Source organism: Coccinella septempunctata, chromosome 5 (genome assembly GCF_907165205.1).
Source record: "Coccinella septempunctata chromosome 5, icCocSept1.1, whole genome shotgun sequence".
Lineage (NCBI taxonomy): Eukaryota > Metazoa > Arthropoda > Insecta > Coleoptera > Coccinellidae > Coccinella > Coccinella septempunctata.
In genome coordinates this window covers 8,667,900-8,688,048 of record NC_058193.1, presented here as the reverse complement: position 1 = coordinate 8,688,048, position 20,149 = coordinate 8,667,900, and the positions used below count along the sequence as shown (strand labels likewise).

At 41.5% G+C, this 20,149-nt stretch overlaps 1 protein-coding gene across 1 annotated transcript; it reads left to right on the top strand.

The window, feature by feature from the left end:
• The first annotated feature begins 246 nt into the window (after nt 1–246).
• LOC123313971 lies at nt 247–9,689 on the top strand. Its single transcript, XM_044899083.1, has 3 exons — nt 247–760; nt 3,674–4,252; nt 9,649–9,689. The coding sequence occupies exons 1-3, from the start codon at nt 247–249 to the stop codon at nt 9,687–9,689; spliced, it is 1,134 nt and encodes a 377-aa protein (XP_044755018.1).
• The last annotated feature ends 10,460 nt before the right edge of the window (nt 9,690–20,149 follow it).

Here is a 20,149-nt window from a genome sequence, read left to right as displayed (position 1 = left end):
ATGCGTGCGGTGATTTGGATGACCAGATACAGGCTCTCCATAACGTGGTGTACTTCAGGACCGGACGGTATTCCACCTTCATTCTTGAAGAATTGTGCTGAAAACTAAATCAAACCATTAAGTATAATATTTAATTACCCTCTCAAAAAGGCAGTTTTTCCGCAAGAATGGAAGTTGTCATCTGTAACACCTATATTTAAGAGCGGACAGAGCAATTTGATTCGAACTTACAGACCTATTACCATTATGTCCTCTATTCCAAAGTTGTTTGAATCTCTTGTCTACAAGTATATTGCTAGCCATATAAAACATTCTATAGTCGAGGAACAGCACGGATTCATTAGGGGGAGGAGTTTGGAAACAAATTTGTTACAGTTTACTGAGTATCTCTGTGGGAGTTTGGATGATCGAAGTCAGGTTGATGTGATATACACAGATTTCGAAAAGGCTTTTGACAAGGTGAGCCACTTGTTGTTGAGTAGGAGACTGGCGGAGGTGGGAGTGACTGGAAACCTACTCAGGTGGCTATCTTCGTATATAAGGAATCGATCTCAATATGTTGTGATTAACGGAGAGTGCTCCGATACTTTTTACTGTACTTCTGGTGTGCCGCAGGGTTCACATCTGGGACCATTACTTTTCATAATATATATCAACGGCTTGAAGGGATGTTTCAGATATTGTGAATTCCTGCTGTACGCTGATGATCTTAAATTTTTCAGGAGGGTATCTAGTGTCGACGATTGTAACATGATTCAGGGTGATTTGAATAGGGTTCTACGTTACTGTGGGGAGCAGCACCTGTTTCTGAATTTTTCAAAGTGTCATAAAATAACTTTCACTCGAAATCGAGAACCCATTGAGTTCAATTACAGTATTAATGGCGAGATTCTTCACGAGCAGAATTTTACTAAAGATTTGGGTGTTCTTTTTGATAAAAAGCTCTTGTTTGATTTGCACATCGAAAAAATAATTTGTGATAGTAATCGGATGTTGGGCTTCATTCTTCGCCAAAGCCGACTCTTTGGAAATAATAAAACTTTTTTGACCTTATTCTATTCCTTTGTTCATAGTAAATTGAATTTCGCATCCTGTATATGGAATCCACAATATAAATGTTACATTAATAGATTGGAAGAAGTGCAGAAAAGATTCCTCAGATTTTTGGCATATAAAAATAATTGTACCATAGTCAATCACGATTATTCACAGATAAGGAAGGATTTTGGACTCATGTTGCTCTCAGATAGAAGGAAAATCACGGACGTTCTGTTGCACTTTAAAATTGTAAATAATATGGTCTCGATTCCAAGGACATTGAAAAGTATTCCCTTCAGAATTCCTGACATTAGACTTCGTCATAATAATTTGTTTTACACCCCGTACAGACGTACAAATTGTTCACGAAACTCTCCACTCAATCGTATGATGGATACTTATGGGATATTTTCTGATGATTTTGATCCCTTTAATTCAAACTTTTTGTCTTTCAAGAAAATGCTGAAGAAAGAACTCTCATAGAATTGCTGATGTATTGTATTTTTTAATGAATCATGGATTGTTAATTGAAGTATATGTATGTTCTGTTTGCTTTTGCTGTTTTTTTTTGTGAGCTTATTGCATGGATGTAGATATTTTACTTTAGCGAATACTGTTTCTGGGGTTACCTGTTAGTATTCCTGTTTTTCATAAATAAATGAATAAATAAATAAATCTGTATGGGAGTTTTGATAGGTTTGGGTATGATGCAAATGCTGACAGCTTTTTAGGAAAAGGCAAGACGACCCAGTGGAAAAAAAATTCTAATTTCTAATCATGCGCGTGTGAAACATAGACCTCAAAGCATATTAGTCCGTCTTCCAACTTGTAGGATCAGACAGAGAATTTTATTTATTTCTGGTTATGCCTTTGGAATAAACTTTTGTGAGAATTATCATCGTTTTAAAAAATTCTTCCTCTGTTTCAATATTAATTTATTTGGACCTATTAAAACATGACGTTCTCATTAGAATCTATTAGATGCATTGCGCCCGAACTCTCAATATTCTTACAGCGCCTGACGGAGGGTTTTTACATAAATAATATCAACAGAGTTGTGTACAACGAGCACTCTTGAGAACCCCAGACTCCTTTCACACCACGGGTTTTTTCGTCGAGTTTTTAGCGGAAAACAACCGAATGAAAAATTATTCATCGGGTTTTATCCGTATGGTGGAAATCTCGCGGCGATAAGCGCCGCCGAAAGTGCAATCCGGTTGTGTGGAAGATCCCATTATATCAGTGTAACTCGGAACATCGGGTAAAAACCCGACGGTAAAAACCCGATGGTGTAGAATGAGTCGAACTCTCTCTTACTTTATTTCGGATATCTCGCGTTTTCAACAGATGGCAGACCTAACTTGCGGCCATTTTTTCACAGGCAGCCATATATCATCATATTCGAAAAAAAATTTGCTTTAATTTGATATCAAAAACATCCTGGCTGCGAGGTAGTTGCGGCCAAGTGTGCAACGGCAGCCATGGATTTTAGTATTCTCTACATGCATTGCTATGATGTGGATGATATTTTATTTCAATACGGAGTGTAGTGTATGACTAAAAGTTGTATAATATCATGATGATGAATAAACACGTTATCACTCTGCATCGGCAGTCTGGAGAGAGATCTCGAGGTGGACGAGCGATATCGATACGAACGAATTGTTTCATTGCTCCTTTTCCTATTCAATATATTGATCAGTAGTGGAAAGTAAATACTACAAATTGGCGACGAGGATAAAAGGAAACAGTAGCTGCCAAGGAATTTGTTGAACCAGAAGGTACAAATCACAAATATTTTATTGAACTGAATTCAAATATTCATTATCGTTAATATAAATTCTAATTTTATAGCGGTTATCACCTTTAAGTTAACAGACTTGAAAATTGTTTAAATATTACGGTGTCCATGAAAAATAAATTCAGTGAATTAACTGTACTAACTTTCACATACGTACCAACAAAAAAAAAATAGGATCAAAAGAAACCAACTCAATTATATTTTCTGTGAATATGATACACAACAATATAATTATCTTCCGTGAATACCATACAAAGGGAAGTTTAAGACTCTATGAATAAGATACATAGGTCAATACATGCATGAATGAAAACATCGAAGAGAAATTTTCTGTGAATTAGATACACAGGAAAATTATTCAATTAGTATCAACTATCAGGAATACCAAGATTCAAGTTGAAATGAAACCACAAATGAATTAGATACATAGGTTTGATAAAAATGAAATGAACTCAGTAATTTTTCTGTGAATAGGACACACAAGAAAATCTTTGAATTAGTATTATCTGCTATGAATATGATACATAGCAGGAGTTAAAGTCGGAATGAGATTCTATGAATAAGATACATAGATCTATAATACCGACGAATTCAACTAAGTTATATTCTCGTGAATACGACACACGGAAAACCTTATTGCAGAAAAAAATTTTTTTATATACTGTATATGTATATTTAAAAAATTGAAAATTTCTTTTGCAATAAATTTTATGAAATTCAATTCACTGAATTTATGTTACATGGTAATCGTATTAAAATGCGTGTATGCAAAATGAGAACTCTATTATGCAAGTGAGTCATCGGCCATCTGATTCAAAAGGATAATCCTTTCAGATGTCTTACTGCCACTGGAGCCTTTTAATGGCGAAGGCGAAATAGGTTCCGTAGGAATACAATGGGAGAAGTGGAAAAGAGCATTGGAAATATATTTAGAAGCTGCTAATGTTCATGAAGCATCAAGGAAGAGAGCTACTTTACTTCACTTGGGAGGATTCGCTATTCAAGAAATTTATTATAATTTGCCAGGTGCCCATGTTACCGAAACTGGGGAAAATATAGACGTTAACAAAAGATCTGTAGAGAAACTAGACGAATACTTTGCTCCCAAGCAAAGCAAACTTTTTGAAAGACACATATTCCGATTAATTAAACAAGAGTCAGGAGAAAAGTTCGAAAGGTTCCTCGTACGTTTGAGAAATCAAGCTCACAAATGTAAATTTGTTAGTACAGAAGAAAATATCATCGACCAGATCGTTGAGAAATGCCAATCTGCGGATTTGAGAAAAAAAGTATTGACCATGGGGGATGCAGTCACACTTGATGCAATTATTGCAGAAGCAAATGCTCTAGAAGCCGTAACAAGGCAAATGGAGAATTTCGAAGAAAAGAAACCGTTTCTAGGAGATGTACAGGGTGGGCAAAATTCGTTGTCTACTGAAGGGATCTCGAGAACTATAGCAGCTAGAAGAAAACGGACGACACATTCTCGAGCTCTTTTTTCTTGACTAATCCAAAACTGAAAACAGATCCAGCTTAACGTTCATAGATTTTGAGTTATGAACGAAAATTGAGAGATTGTCATTTTCAATGAAGCTGAATAACTCTCTTATTTGAACTCGTATTCAAAATCCGTTGTTACGTTCTACAGGCACTTTTTTATGAGAAATTCAAATATGATATTGTAAAATTTTTTGATCCAGTCGTTTTCGAGATACGACAGGGATTTCTGATTCTCCAAATGTAAACTATAGTTGAAAGTTCTTTCATTCTACTGCAATTTTTTTGCTGATTTCAAAAATGTATCATATGTCGCTATTCACATGAATATAACATAAGAAAAAAATTCAATACTTTTTCCTGCTTTTCGATTCACTGTTGAATTTTTAGTAGGCTAGCGTAACCATAGCGACCGTTGAAAATGCATTATGGTTTGTGAACTCCACCTAATCCTATGTGAACTCAACCTTGTGTGATAGGAATCACAGACTGTCGAATAATTATTTCTTTTATATATCGATATCGAGATCGATATCCTTTAAAAGAGAGTAAAAGACTTTCGTCTGATAATTAAAGAAGAAAATTTATTCAATTATTGTTTTTCAATTCATGAAAGAAACTTAAAGAGTCAGTAAAATAAATAAAATAGTAAAGCTATCTATAATTATGATTTTTACAGAAGTAATATGATGAAAAATAGGTACGTCTGTCCACGGTAGTATTCGAATTGAAAACCATCGTAAGATAAGCATGCCAAACATCGCGAGAACAAACGATGGCAAATTAATCATCGAAATATTTATTCAGCAATCCGTGATTTCAATCATAGAGGTTCAGGTTCACAAAATATAATGCATATTCAACGGTTGCTATGGTTACGCCAGCCTACTAAAAATTCAACAGTGAATCGAAAAGCAGGAAAAAGTATTGAATTTTTTTTCTTATGTTATATTAATGTGAATAGCAACATATGATACATTTTTGAAATCAGCAAAAAAATTGCAGTAGAATGAAAGAACTTTCAACTATAGTTTATATTTGAAAAATCGGAAATCCCTGTCGTATCTCGAAAATGACTGGATGAAAAAATTTAATGATATCATATCCGAATTCTTCATGAAAAAGTGACTGTAGAATGTAACAACGGATTTCGAATACGAGTTCAAATAAAGGAGTTATTCAGCTTCATTGAAAATGACAATTTCTCAATTTTCGTTCATAACTCAAAATCTATGAACGTTAGGCTGGATCTGTTTTCAGTTTTGGATTAGTCAAGAAAAAAGAGCTCGAGAATGTGTCGTCCGTTTTCTTCTAGCTGCTATAGTTCTCGAGATCCCCTCAGTAGACAACGAATTTTGCCCACACTGTACACCAAGTGGGATCAAGCAGTCGAACATCACGAAAACATACCCCAAAATTACAACCAAGAGCAAAATATTGTTTTCGCTGCGGAGCACATGACCACCTTTCCTTTAAATGCCCAGGAATAAATTCGATTTGCAGTAAATGCAACCTGAAAGGACATAAAGCCCACTGCTGCAAGACAAAACGGAAAATAAACAGAGGATTCGGAAAAAACAAGACAAAAAAAAGAAAATTTGGTGAATCCGGTTCTGACGAGGACAGCAAATGCGTCGACTATGTATTTCACCTGGATAGTGAAAACGGAATTCAATGTTATGTTGGCGGTGCTCGTGTACAAATGGTAATTGTCTCCGGATGTAAATACAACCTCTTGAACGACACGACTTGGAATTCCTTGAAAAAATCAAAAATTTCTGTGACTAACCAAAATCCAAAACCAAATAAAACTTTTATGGCTTACGCTAGTAATCAGCCACTGAAGATTTTAGGCAGTTTCGGTTCTGATATCAAAGTGAATGACATTAGAAAAACAGCTACTTTTTACGTTGTGATGAATGGTTCAAAGAACTTGTTAGGCAGAGATACAGCAAAATCGCTAGGAGTCTTAAAAATTGGTCGATGCCATATCAGCTCCTTCAGTTTTTCCAAAAATGAAGAATGTGTTGGTGACTATACCTATAGATGATTCCATCAAACCAGTTGCACAACCATACCGACGCATCCCAATTCCACTAGAACAAAAAGTGAACGCAAAAATACAAGAACTCATTGACTCCGACATAATTGAGCAAGTGGACGAACCATCGAAATGGATCTCACCAATGGTCCCAGTGCTGAAACCAAATGGAGAGATTAGATTATGTATAGATATGAGGAAAGCAAATACAGCAATACTCCGAGAGAACCACCCTTTGCCAACCATAGACCAGATATTACCAAACTTAAGAAAAGCCAATCTCTTCTCAAGGTTAGATATAAAACAAGCATTCCACCAAATAGAAATCTGTGAGAAGTCTCGACACATAACTACATTCATAACTAACAAAGGCCTATTCAGACATAAACGGCTTATGTTCGGGATTTCTTGTGCCCCAGAAATTTTTCAAAAAACAATGGAACGACTCCTGCTTACATGTGATGGTACTGTTAACTTTATAGGTGACATAATTATATTCGGAACAGACGAAGTCGAACATAACCAACGACTCCAATTCACACTTGGAATTCTGAAAGAAAACAATGTACTTCTAAATGAGGAAAAATGTTTATACAACGTATCTGTCATACAATTTCTGGGCCATGAATTATCACCATAAGGCATTAAACCTCTGGATAAATATGTCTCAGTTATCCAATCTTTTCGATCACCAAGTACCATTGATGAACTCCAAAGCTTTTTGGGACTCGTTAACTACATCGGAAAATGGATTGCCAACTTAGCAACATTAACTAAACCTCTGAGAGAGCTTTTGAGAATGAAATTGGGAAAATGCGCACAAATAGGTAGATATTAAAAAGAAGAACAACAAAATGCCTTCGCCAATCTTAAGGAATCCTTGAGTAAAATAAAATCACTTGGGTACTACGATCCGAAAGATAAAACACAAGTTATTGCACACGCAAGTCCAGTTGGATTAGGATCGATTTTAATTCAATACAATGCGAACGAACCACGAGTAGTAGCTTATGGTAATAAAAGCTTGACGGATTGTGAGAAACGTTATTGTCAGACTGAAAAAGAGGCCCTAGCACTTGTTTGGGCAGTCGAACATTTTCACATTTACCTATTTGGAATACACGAATTTGAACTTATTACTGACCACAAACCCTTGGAAGTAATCTTTGGCACAAAATCAAAACCATGTGCTAGGATCGAGAGATGGGTATTACGACTACAGGCATATAACTTTAAAGTGATCTACAGACCAGGCAAAACAAACATAGCCGACCCTCTCTCTAGGTTGTGCGTCAGCAATAATAGGAAAGCATTCGACAGCGAAGAAAATATATATCAAATATTAGAATATTCTCGACCTGTGGCTGTGACCCTATCTGACATCAAGAGGTACTCAGAAACAGATGAGGAAATAAAGAAAGTGTACAGATTAGTTTTGTTTCCGAATTATTCATTTTCATATTTCCGTAACGTGAATTGATTAAGTCGACCGGTTTCAGGCTGCGCGGACCCATGTGTTCCCGGATCGCGATGTCTTCAACGTGAGGTCAAGGGGGGATATCATATGCCGAATTTGTTTAATTGCGCATTTGACAATTGTACAAAAAAGGGCCGTGCTGGGTATAAATTCGAGCGATTTCGTAAATTCAGTCAATGAAGCCAGAGTGTTCCATCAACCGCACAAGAAGTTCATACCCGATAGTAAGTACATTCAAGGGTCACACATGGGCAAGGTCTCAGGTATGATTATTTTAATTACTCTTTTGGTTAATTTGCCGGTTTATTTCTTTTCCACATACCCTTCTTTCCGCCGTGGAGTTGTGTAGTAGCTTTAAATGGCCTACACTACTCCATGGACTTTCCCAGTATGCGTAGGTGTGTACGCTAGCTTCAAATGGCGCGTACATGCTTCCGTGTCATCCTTCCACCGTACCGCCCGGGTCCTGGAGGCCATGCATTAGCTTGAAACGGCCTGCATGTCTCCTGGTATCCTAAAAGTACAGGGGTGTACGATGTTAGCTTCAAACGGCCCATCCTACACTCTTGTCAGGTACGTTCCGCCGTTTCTAGCTCAGCCCACCCTTACCGTACCGCCTGAGTTCCTAGAGGTGATGCATTAGCTTCAAACGGCCTGCATCTCTCTTGGGATTCCGAGTGTGCGGGAGTGTACGATGTTAGCTTCAAACGGCCCATCCTACACACCTGCCAGGTATGTTCCTTTGTTACCCCTTTTTTACCCCGCCTTTCCCTAACCGTACCGCCCGAGTTCTTGGAGATTATGAATTAGCTTCAAACGGCCTGCATCGCTCCTGGAATTCCGAGTGTACAGAGGTGTACGATGTTAGCTTCAAACGGCCCATCCAACACAACTGTCCGGTATGTTCCACTTTGAAATAGGCCACCCACCGGGGTTACGAGGATGGGTACAGCCCCCGTGATTTCGGAACACCTTGGATTCCGAAGGCACCCTTGCGGGTGTGTTCGTCGTCCTTGTCCCGTGGTTTAGTTTTTTCCCTCGGTTCACCAAAGTATACCGGCAAACCGCCGTCCGTCTTAACACCAGTCTCGCTTATAATAACCGACTTTGCCCATGTTACTACCCGCCGCTTGTACGCAACGTAGAGTTAACTTGCATTATTTCACTTACGCTCTTGCTTCATTCTAACTCCGACCGCTTCATCCCGCATTCTTACTTTGCTCACTCATCATGTTTCGACATTAAAAGCACGTTACATCCCGCTTCTGCTTCTGCACCGCTTATTCACCCTATACCCTGTACGACATCATCATGTACCTATATAGAAGATATTGAATAGAAGTTTCATGGTTATTGTGTGTTTTATTTTTCCCCCGAATAGAGTTTTTAAGATATTTCAGAGATAGGGGACTGTCCGAACTTCATGAACATCTGACCCCTGGACATAACTTTCTCTGACTGTAGCTCCTGGTCACCTGTGGGATACCGCCTACAGGTTCCGAGTGTCCTCAACACTTTAAACTAGAGGTGGCACCCGAGGTTTCTATCTTCGGAGAAGAACACGGCAACAGATGGAGACAGGAGGTCGTCACAAAATGGCGCCCGAGCAGGGACCGTTGTTTGTGAAGAGCTGCCAAAGCGTCCCAACAACTGGACGGGAGAAGAGAGGTGTCGAAGACTTGACCTGGAGATGAGTGAGCGCCGACCAAGAAGCGACCGTTTTCCGTCCGAATAACCGTATTCCGCCCGAATAACCGTATTCCGACCGAGTAACCGTATTCCGACCGACCGTAGCCGTAGCGACAAATGGTGGAGGCTCCTGGGAAACACTCTGAGGATCTGCGCATGGAAGTTTCCCCTACTATCTCCTAGGTGGGGGAAAAGGTATAAATGGAGCGGTGTAAGTGGCTAGGAAGAGAGAGGAAGACCACCAAGAGGAAGGCAGACAACTAGGAATCCAGTTAGCCTAGGAAGAGAACTATTGACCAGACCGAGGACCGGACATGACTAGTAATGCCGAGGAAACCCAGCCGATCACCGCCCCTGTGGACCAGAGTACCAGCTGGATTTACAAGTTGAGGAAGGAAGAACTTGAGGTGGAATTGGATAAATTCCACCATTGGGGTCAAGCGACCCCAAACCCAACTATCCACTTGGCACCGCCTGTTTTCCCGACACCACCGCCGCAGAATACCTCCAGCCACGCCGACCCCGTGGACTTACATAAGTATGGAGTGAGCTTCGATGGACTACAAGATCCGGCTGCATTCTTAGAAAGGATAGAAGAAGTCCGTCACCAACTTAACCTAGATCCAGAAAGGATATTGGCAGGCCTACCGCAAATCTTGACCGGAGATGCTTCCCTATGGTTCAGGAACAATAAACGCAGCCTCACTACGTGGTCTGCTTTCACCGAAGCTTTCAGGACATTCTATTTTCCGACCGACTATTACATCACCCTGGAGGAGGACATCCGCCGACGCCAGCAACAACCCAACGAAGCCGTTACAAAATATATAACCGACCTCCAGACTATGATAAGGAGACACGGAGGGTATAGCGAAGCTCAAGAATTGTCCTTACTTCAGAGAAACCTGCTACCTGACTACCGCCAAATGCTCTGGGGCCAAGACGCCCAAGATATACCCACGTTCCTGAGAAAAGTCCGGGAAATAGAGACTCTCAAGATGGAAATCCGCCGCCAGAATGACCCGTCGACAACCGGAGAGTCCGTGAAAAGATCACCGGCATCAACAGGAGCACGAGCGACATATCCTGCAAAACAAGAGCATCCGGCCAGATCTCCGACTTGTTGGAAATGCGGACAAACCGGCCACTTAAAAGGAGATTGTAGGAACCGAGCAGTGTTGTTTTGTTCAAGATGCGGACGAAAGGGAATTATGAGTAGCAATTGTGACTGTCCCAGGTCGGGAAACAAAATAGGGAAAGGTTTGCTACGAGGCCATGCCCGACCCCTGTTCCCTCCGCCTCGTGTGCCGTCACCGAACACCAGGGAGACCGCCGTCCTCACATCAAGGTCGGGATATTTGGGAAGATGTTCCGAACTCTTTTGGACACTGGAGCCTCCAGATCGTACTTCGGGGACACCGTTATGGAACTGTGCAAGGCCAAAAGACTGCCTACAACCCAGGAACGGATACCGAACGCCCTACTAGCTGACGGAAGTATAGCAAAAATACCGTTGTCCGTCAAGCTTCCGCTCAACATCCAAGGAGAATCGTACGAGATGCCCCTGATGTACTTGCCGGGACTGAGTCATGATGTCCTGCTGGGGATGGATTTCCTTATTCCGAACAACGTACAACTATTTCCGGCCGCCGATGAAATTATGATCAACGGAAAACCGCTACCGACCCAGTCTCTTAACACTATTGCTGAGAGGCCGACGGGATCCCACTTGGAGCTGACACCGAGGGAGCAGCAACAACTGCAAGAATTCTTAACGACGGAGTTAGCCAAGTTCAAGGACATCAAAGGAACAACATCGCTAGTGGAACACAAAATACATCTCCTAAAGAAGGAACCGATAAAACAGCGTTACCGGCCCAAAATCCCAAAATGCAGCAGCTCATCAACCAGGAGGTAGACCGAATGCTGGCTGAAGGAATCATCGAGCCATCAAACAGCCCTTGGAGCAGCCCGGTCGTTATTGTGAAGAAGAAGGATGGAAACCCCCGATTTTGCATCGACTTTCGCCAAGTAAACGAAGTCAGCCGTAAAGATGCGTACCCACTATCATATATCTCGGCCATACTCGACCGACTACGAGCCGCAAAATATATTTCGAGCATCGATCTAAAACAGGGATATTGGCAGATTCCGTTAGCAGAAGAATGTCGACCAATTACCGCTTTCACTGTACCATCTAGGGGTTTGTTCCAGTTCAAAGTTATGCCCTTCGGATTACACTCCGCGGCCGCAACGTTCCAACGACTATTGGATAGCATCATCGGACCGGATATGGAACCCCGAGCATTTGCATACCTGGATGATATCATCGTCTTGGGTAAAACATTCGAGGAGCATTTAGAAAACCCACGAGAAGTATTTCGCCGACTTCGAGAGGCCAACCTACAGCTTAACCCAGAGAAGTGAGAATTTGGAAAACGCGCCCTCAAATACTTAGGTCATGAGGTCACGGCCGAGGGAATCCGTACCGATCCGGACAAGGTTAGGGCCATCTTGGAAATGAAAGCACCTACTACCGTTCGTGCATTGCGACGATTTCTAGGCGTTTGTTCCTGGTACCGAAGGTTCATAGCTGATTTTTCAAAAGTAGCAACTCCGTTAACGAGCTTGTTGAAGAAAGGAAGGAGATGGTCCTGGGGTGAAGCTCAACAAAAATCCTTCGAGGATCTAAAGAAATGTCTCACGGAATTCCCAGTACTAGCATGTCCCGATTTCGATCGACCCTTCCAATTGCAAACAGATGCTTCAGAAGACGGACTTGGAGCGGCGCTATTACAGAACCAAGAGGGACACGACCGTATAATCGCCTACGCTAGTCGCACGTTACAACCTGCCGAACGTAACTACTCCGTCACGGAAAAAGAATGTTTGGCTATAGTATGGGGAATCGAGAAAATGAGGCCTTACTTGGAAGGATATCATTTTACCGTCATTACCGATCACCAGAGTCTGAAATGGCTTCATTCCATCAAGAGCCCAACAGGACGTATAGCCCGGTGGAGTGTTTTTCTGCAGCAGTACGATTTTGACATCAAGTACCGAAAGGGAGTCCTGAATAAAGTGGCCGACGCCCTATCCCGAGAACCTTTGCCGGAGCCGACCAACACAATACACACCGCCAAAACCGGAAAGGAAGAGAAGGGTACACAGAACTGTTCTTGGTATGACCGCAAAATAGAGGAAGTCCAACAGCAACCCGAAAATTATCCAGACTATGCGGTCCGAGAAGGAAGACTTTTTCGCCATTTCTGGGATTTTAGCGACTTAAAAGAAGAGGAAGATACAGAACCCTGGGGATTGTGTGTACCGACCTATCAACGGGAAGCTGTCTTGAACGAAAACCATGATCAACCAACGGCAGGACACCTAGGGATCGCTAAGACCGCCGCTCGCATAGCCCGCCACTACTACTGGCCCAATATGAATCGAGAAATCAGCAAGTACGTCTGGAACTGCCCCACCTGTCAGGCGTATAAACCACTGCAACAACAACCACCAGGAAAAATGCAGCCGAGCCCGGTATCCCATCCGTGGGAATGAGCACATATCTCATAGGACCGCTACCCCGATCATCTGAAGGGAATGTTTACCTGGTTATGTTCCACGACCGTTTTACTAAATGGACTGCCTGCCGACCTATTCGCCGGGCCACCGCAGCGGCCGTAACCAAAGCACTTTATGAAGAGATCATCACTCGCTACGGGTGCCCCAAAACAGTCATCTCCGATAATGGGTCACAATACACTGGCAAGCTTTTTCGTGGAATGATGGAGGAAATGGGTATTCAACATCGAGTCACACCAGTTTATACACCCCAGTGTAACCCCGTAGAGAGGACAAACCGAACCTTGAAGACCATGATAGCGCAGTTTTGTGAGAACAATCATAAGCATTGGGACAGCCATCTGCACGAACTCACTTTCGCCCTCAATAGCTCCCGCCAGGAATCCACGGGCTTTACTCCCGCCTTCTTGAACTTCGGCCGAGAATTGGAAGCTCCAAAGACGATCTATCGCGAGGCCACGAAGGACTACAGAGAAACCGATGACACCGACCCTAGTCCGACCACCATACAAGAACGCGCCAACCGCTTGGGTAGACTGCAAGAAATCTTCACTCTAGTACGTCGACACTTGGCCCAGGCTTTCGACAAACAGAAAAAGCACTACGACCTACGACACCGCGCTTGGAGATGCCATATCGGTGATAGGGTGATGAAGCGGGAGCATCCTCTTTCGCGCTCCGTTAACGATTTTACCGCAAAATTAGCCCCTAAATTCACCGGACCGTTTACTGTTTGCCGGGTGCTGTCACCCGTGGTTTATGATTTGCGGGATGAGCGCGGAAAGTTAGTCAGGCAGATCCACGTCAAGGATCTCAAACCCTACAATGAACCCCTCAACTATTTTCCAGAAAGAATGTCCAAGTCGACCAAACACCTGAAGATGAGACCACCACAGAGGAAAAGGGAATGGAAACCGCTGTTCCCCGACCTTGTGGTGGTCAGGCCGATAAGCCCGTTACCCCCAACTCCTCCGCCGCCTCCGCCTACCAGGGAGGAATTAATGGCCGAGTTCGGACATTTACTTTCCCAGATACCCCTGGGAAAGGCGAACTGGACGCCGTATATGCGGGACCTGGCCAGGAACCTGCGTCCGGTAAATTGGCCGGCAGACCGATACTTCCGCTTGAAGCTGCTGGTGGGAGGACGACAGCGGTGGATTAAAATCCCGGCCAATATTTAGTGCCTACTTTAGTTTTTTTTTTATTTTGTTTTGTTGGTACCGAATTAAAGTTAATTTGAAGACTGCCTGTACTTGTTTTTGAAGACCTTTGTCCCGTGTGCTTCCAGATATTCAATATGGGAGATGCAGACATTTTGCTGCTGCAGGAGGAGGTGGAATTGGAGGGAGACGTTGCACCGCCGGTTCCGGACCCCCAAGGGAAGGCCCCGGTTTACCTACCGGTAGCGAGGTACCCGTTGTGCTGGCGCTGCGGATACCCGGACCACGACCGGCGAACCTGCAGAAGAACCCCATTAATATTCTGCTCCAGGTGTGGACTGGTGGGAATCCGGTCCAGGGATTGTGGATGCCCGAGGGAAGCCACCGAAAGGCCCAGGAAAAAGGACACGGGAGTGCAGTGCGAATTAATCCGGGTGACCGCATCCGGGGCTCCAGCCTGGTCACCCGGAAACTGATCGTTCGTTTTGTTTTCTTCCTTTTTTTTTTGTAATTTTAGAATAAATTTTATTTTGTCGTAGAGATTATAAAAAAGTTTCTTTTTTTTAGCCGAAGAAGGAGGGGGATGTAACAAAGCAAATTTTCAATTAGTTTTGTTTCCGAATTATTCATTTTCATATTTCCGTAACGTGAATTGATTAAGTCGACCGGTTTCAGGCCGCGCGGACCCATGTGTTCCCGGTTCGTACAGGGGTGTACGATGTTAGCTTCAAACGGCCCATCCTACACTCTTGACAGGTACGTTCCGCCGTCTCTAGCTCAGCCCACCCTTACCGTACCGCCTGAGTTCCTAGAGGTGATGCATTAGCTTCAAACGGCCTGCATCTCTCTTGGGATTCCGAGTGTGCGGGAGTGTACGATGTAAGCTTCAAACGGCCCATCCTACACACCTGCCAGGTATGTTCCTTTGTTACCCCTTTTTTACCCCGCCTTTCCCTAACCGTACCGCCCGAGTTCTTGGAGATTATGCATTAGCTTCAAACGGCCTGCATCGCTCCTGGAATTCCGAGTGTACAGAGGTGTACGATGTTAGCTTCAAACGGCCCATCCTACACAACTGTCCGGTATGTTCCCCTTTGAACTAGGCCACCCACCGGGGTTACGAGGATGGGTACAGCCCCCGTGATTTCGGAACACCTTGGATTCCGAAGGCACCCTTGCGGGTGTGTTCGTCGTCCTTGTCCCGTTGGTTTAGTTTTTTCCCTCGGTTCACCAAAGTATACCGGCAAACCGCCGTCCGTCTTAACACCAGTCTCGCTTATAATAACCGACTTTGCCCATGTTACTACCCGCCGCTTGTACGCAACGTAGAGTTAACTTGCATTATTTCACTTACGCTCTTGCTTCATTCTAACTCCGACCGCTTCATCCCGCATTCTTACTTTGCTCACTCATCATTTTTCGACATTAAAAGCACGTTACATCCCGCTTCTGCTTCTGCACCGCTTATTCACCCTATACCCTGTACGACATCATCATGTATATAGAAGATATTGAATAGAAGTTTCATGGTTATTGTGTGTTTTATTTTTCCCCCGAATAGAGTTTTTAAGATATTTCAGAGATAGGGGACTGTCCGAACTTCATGAACATCTGACCCCTGGACATAACTTTCTCTGACTGTAGCTCCTGGTCACCTGTGGGATACCGCCTACAGGTTCCGAGTGTCCTCAACACTTTAAACTAGAGGTGGCGCCCGAGGTTTCTATCTTCGGAGAAGAACACGGCAACAGATGGAGACAGGAGGTCGTCACAGTTTGGTGGCCTAAAATAGATTTAGATGCCGAAAAAGTCGTTCGTAGCTGTAAAGGATGCACATTAGTGTCGGCACCGAATCCACCGGAACCATTGAAACGGCGACTGCTCCCATCGGAAGCATGGGTAGATGTAGCAGTAGATTTTCTTGGACCTTTACCAAGCGGCCACTACTTATTCGTGATTATAGACTACTTCAGTAGATACAAGGAAATAAAAATCATGACAACGATTAATGGAAAAAATACCGTCAATACACTGAAAGAGATTTTTTCTCGGCTCGGATTCCCAAAATCTATAACGAGTGATAATGGGAAACAGTTTGTATGAGAAGAAATGAAAGAATTCTGCAAAGAAGTAGGAATTAAATTATTCAACACCATTCCTTATTGGCCACAACAGAACGGTGAAGTTGAACGCCAAAACAGAGACATTCTAAAAAGGCTTAAAATAAGTCAAGCGATGAAAACAGATTGGAAACAAGATCTTCTAGATTATATGATTATGTACAATTCGACCCCGCATTCCACGACAGGAAAAACACCAGCCGAACTATTTTTTCGTAGGCAATTTCGAGATAAAATCCCATCTATAACAACAACTCATGAAAACGATATCTCCACTGAAGAAATGAGGGATAAGGATCTTATACATAAAATGAACGGGAAAACTTATTTTCCCTTTCCTCCTTTAGTGAGGTTTTGGTTCAGCCTTTGCGTGACAGGTGGCGTATCGTGATGAGATATCTCAAAGCGGCGTCCCAAGATCGCATAAGACTACCATCCTCCGCTCGAGAGATTCAATGCTATACTGTACTGACGAGGGAAAATGATCCCGAAACCGGTCTACAGTTGCACTTGAATTTTTCGACTTCTCTAGGATTTCCTATGATAGTTCATGACTAACTCACATTATTGGAACGACAATTCCTTTGGAATTGTTGTTTACATTAATTTTTCAAAACTTATAGTGACAATAAGCGCAAAGCTCAAGAGAGACCTTTAGTACTTGGAGACAAAGTATATTTAAGCAGTGTAGTCAAAGAAAACAAACTCACACTAAACTTCAATGGGACGCCCTATACCGTCATGAAAAAAGATGGAAGCGATGTTCAAGTTCGGAATGATAAAACGGGGCATGAGTTCCGAAGAAATGTAGTTCACCTGAAAAGGGTAGAGGGAGACTGGAAAATCGTATCTAAAGAACGAGATGAAAATGGAAATTGAATCTTTCGTCAAATTAATATAAAATTACCAAAATAGGATTTGAATGGTTATACTGTGAAATGTTTATTGTTAACTTGTTTATATATATTGTTAATTTATGTATTAAAATACGCTCATATTTTATATCATTTTCATTTATTTAGATTGTTAAATTTATTGTTATTATATTGTAATTACAAGGAAATTCTGTTATAATTTAGGTTGGCTGAATCAATTATATTTGCTTAATTTTCATAATATATCTGATATAAAACTATTTATATATTAAGTACATAGTAGATAAATAATTGAAGTTTAATAGTTGTTGTATAATGTAAAAAATCAATTATTAGATAACAAAGTAGTGATTCTGCAGCGGATCTCGTACTACAAGTTATGTACATTGTTATTTACATTGAAAGAATTCTCTTTACTTTATTAGAGGTAGGTACCGAATTGTTGTACATATTAAAAATTGTTGTTTTGAATATTTTACAATTCCTTCATTGTGGTACCTTGTGATGAACAACATTTTCAGTTTTTTTCCCGTGTGCGAGAATAAATAGGCCAGAAGGTTTGCCGACTCGTGAACACGCAACATACAACTGGCCATGAGAATAAAAGCTATTTCTAGATTTAAGCCACACACACCCAAGGACTGACCTTGCGATTTGTTAATTGTCAAAGCAAACGGAAGACGAATGGGAAATTGAATTATCTTAAACTCAAATGGCATATCTGTTGGGATCATCGGAATTCTGGAAATAAGAACTTCCTCACCTTTATACTGTAACGTCTTATTCTCGGTGTACTCGAGCGCCAGCTATTCTAGGGGAAAATAGCAAACCTAACCTGGTAGCTACGAGCCGAAGACAAGGTTCCTCGGTGTCTGGGGTGTTAGCGACAACCAGTGAAAGCCAAAATCAACTTACACAACTTATATTTGTCGACTCGTACAAGGAAACATAAATGGCACTATTATAAAATTCGTATAGTGAAAGACTCGAGATCAGTGAATTTACAGGGCAAAACGGACGGAATGGAACAGGATCCGATCTCAAACGTTATACCGGGGTTTACGGACGTGTTCGCCAGCCAGAACCTAATACGCACACTTAACGGACAGATACCGGACTTCAGCCAGGTTAGGGGATGAAATACGACGACACAGAATTACGACGGCTCACCCTTAGGCGCGTTCGGCCCTCCCACCAGCAGAGGGCTTCCCTAACCGTAGGGGTGAACACGGGAATGAACGGGAACATTCTAGGAAGGGTAGGCACCCAAAAGTGCCTTCTGTACCCACCGGGTATCCACACCAGCAGGGTACGTTATTGACAGTAGGGGTGGAACTCAGACTCGGGTATAGGAGGGGTGCAGACGGAGACGGAAAATCCAATGATATATACAGGATCTTTCGCGAGGAACTTCACCCATATTTATACGGGAAACTACTGAACGTATTTTCATAAAATTCAGCACTTATAAGTATTTCACGATGCTGATGAAATCTAAAATATTTTCAAGGCATGAGCACGTCCGGTTTTTCCGGAAATTACGTCAACTTCCATTTTTCAAATTAGAACACCATTTTTTTATTGCAGAAATAGATTCCTTAGAAAATTTCAAGTTATTTTGATGTAACATTTTTCAGTTTTGGTTGGAAAATTCTCTCTGAGCGGGAAAATTCGAAAAAAAAATCGAAAATAGAGCTCCGCTGAAACAAGAATAACTTCGAGGTTTTTGGATGGAAAATTTTCATTTTTGGGATTTTTCAAGATGTAAGATTAATGTATCCACTTTAAAAATCGCAATCGCGATTCATGATACAGGGGGTGAAAAAATCGTTTTCAAAGTTAGGGATGACAAAATCGTGAAAAACCTTTTTTTCAAATTAGAACCCCATTTTTTTATGGCAGATATTGAATCTACGTTAAAAAATAATGTGAGTGTATGCATCACACCCTTGCCCTAAAGTGGATATTTACTGAGTTATTCACAAAAAACTGTTTTTCGTCTTGAATTTTCAGCTATTTCTTTTCCCTTCACGCCAAAAAGATGAAATTTTCAGGAACTGTTACTTAAACCATGTTTTAGATTTTACTACCCTAATATGCAAGAGAAAAAAGTTACAGGTTGTTCCTAAATAGATGGCGAATTTTGATTCGAATTTGTATCGGAAATTTCAACTAATCGGCCATCGGTTTTCTCTCAAGTGATAAATAAATAATTCCTTATGAACCATATGCAAAACTTACCATGTTTTACATTTTTTTTTTTTAATGATAGATATCATTAATTGCATCTGCCAAATTCCTCTTTATTCAGTAGCATTTTGTGTTTACTATTAATTTGGTGATAATTCGTATTAAGTTATAAAATCGATCACTATGCCTAATTTTACCAATGAAGATTATTTAAATCTCATTCTACTTCATGGAGAATGTAATAAAGTTGTAGATAAAACGATTCGACTGTTCATTGAGAGGTTTCCTGACCGACCCAGATCAACGAGAGATACCATTAACAGAACCATGACAAACTTGAGAATTGTCGGATCTTTCGTTAAGAAAACTATACACAGAGAAAAAAGTGTAGTAGAATACGAGAACAACGAAATTACAGTTCTTGCATATTTTCGTGTGAATCCTCAAAATTCTCTCAAAGATGCCGAGATTGATCTGGGATTATCTCAATCGAGTGTTTGGAGAATATTAAAAAAACATAAAATGCACCCATATAAATTCAATAGGGTACAGCATTTGAAGGAAACTGATTTCGTCAGGAGAACAGAGTTTTGCGAAGCTATGATGATTCGATTTCAAGAGAATGAAAACTTTTTGGACTGTATAATTTGGACAGATGAATCAAAATTCACAAAGA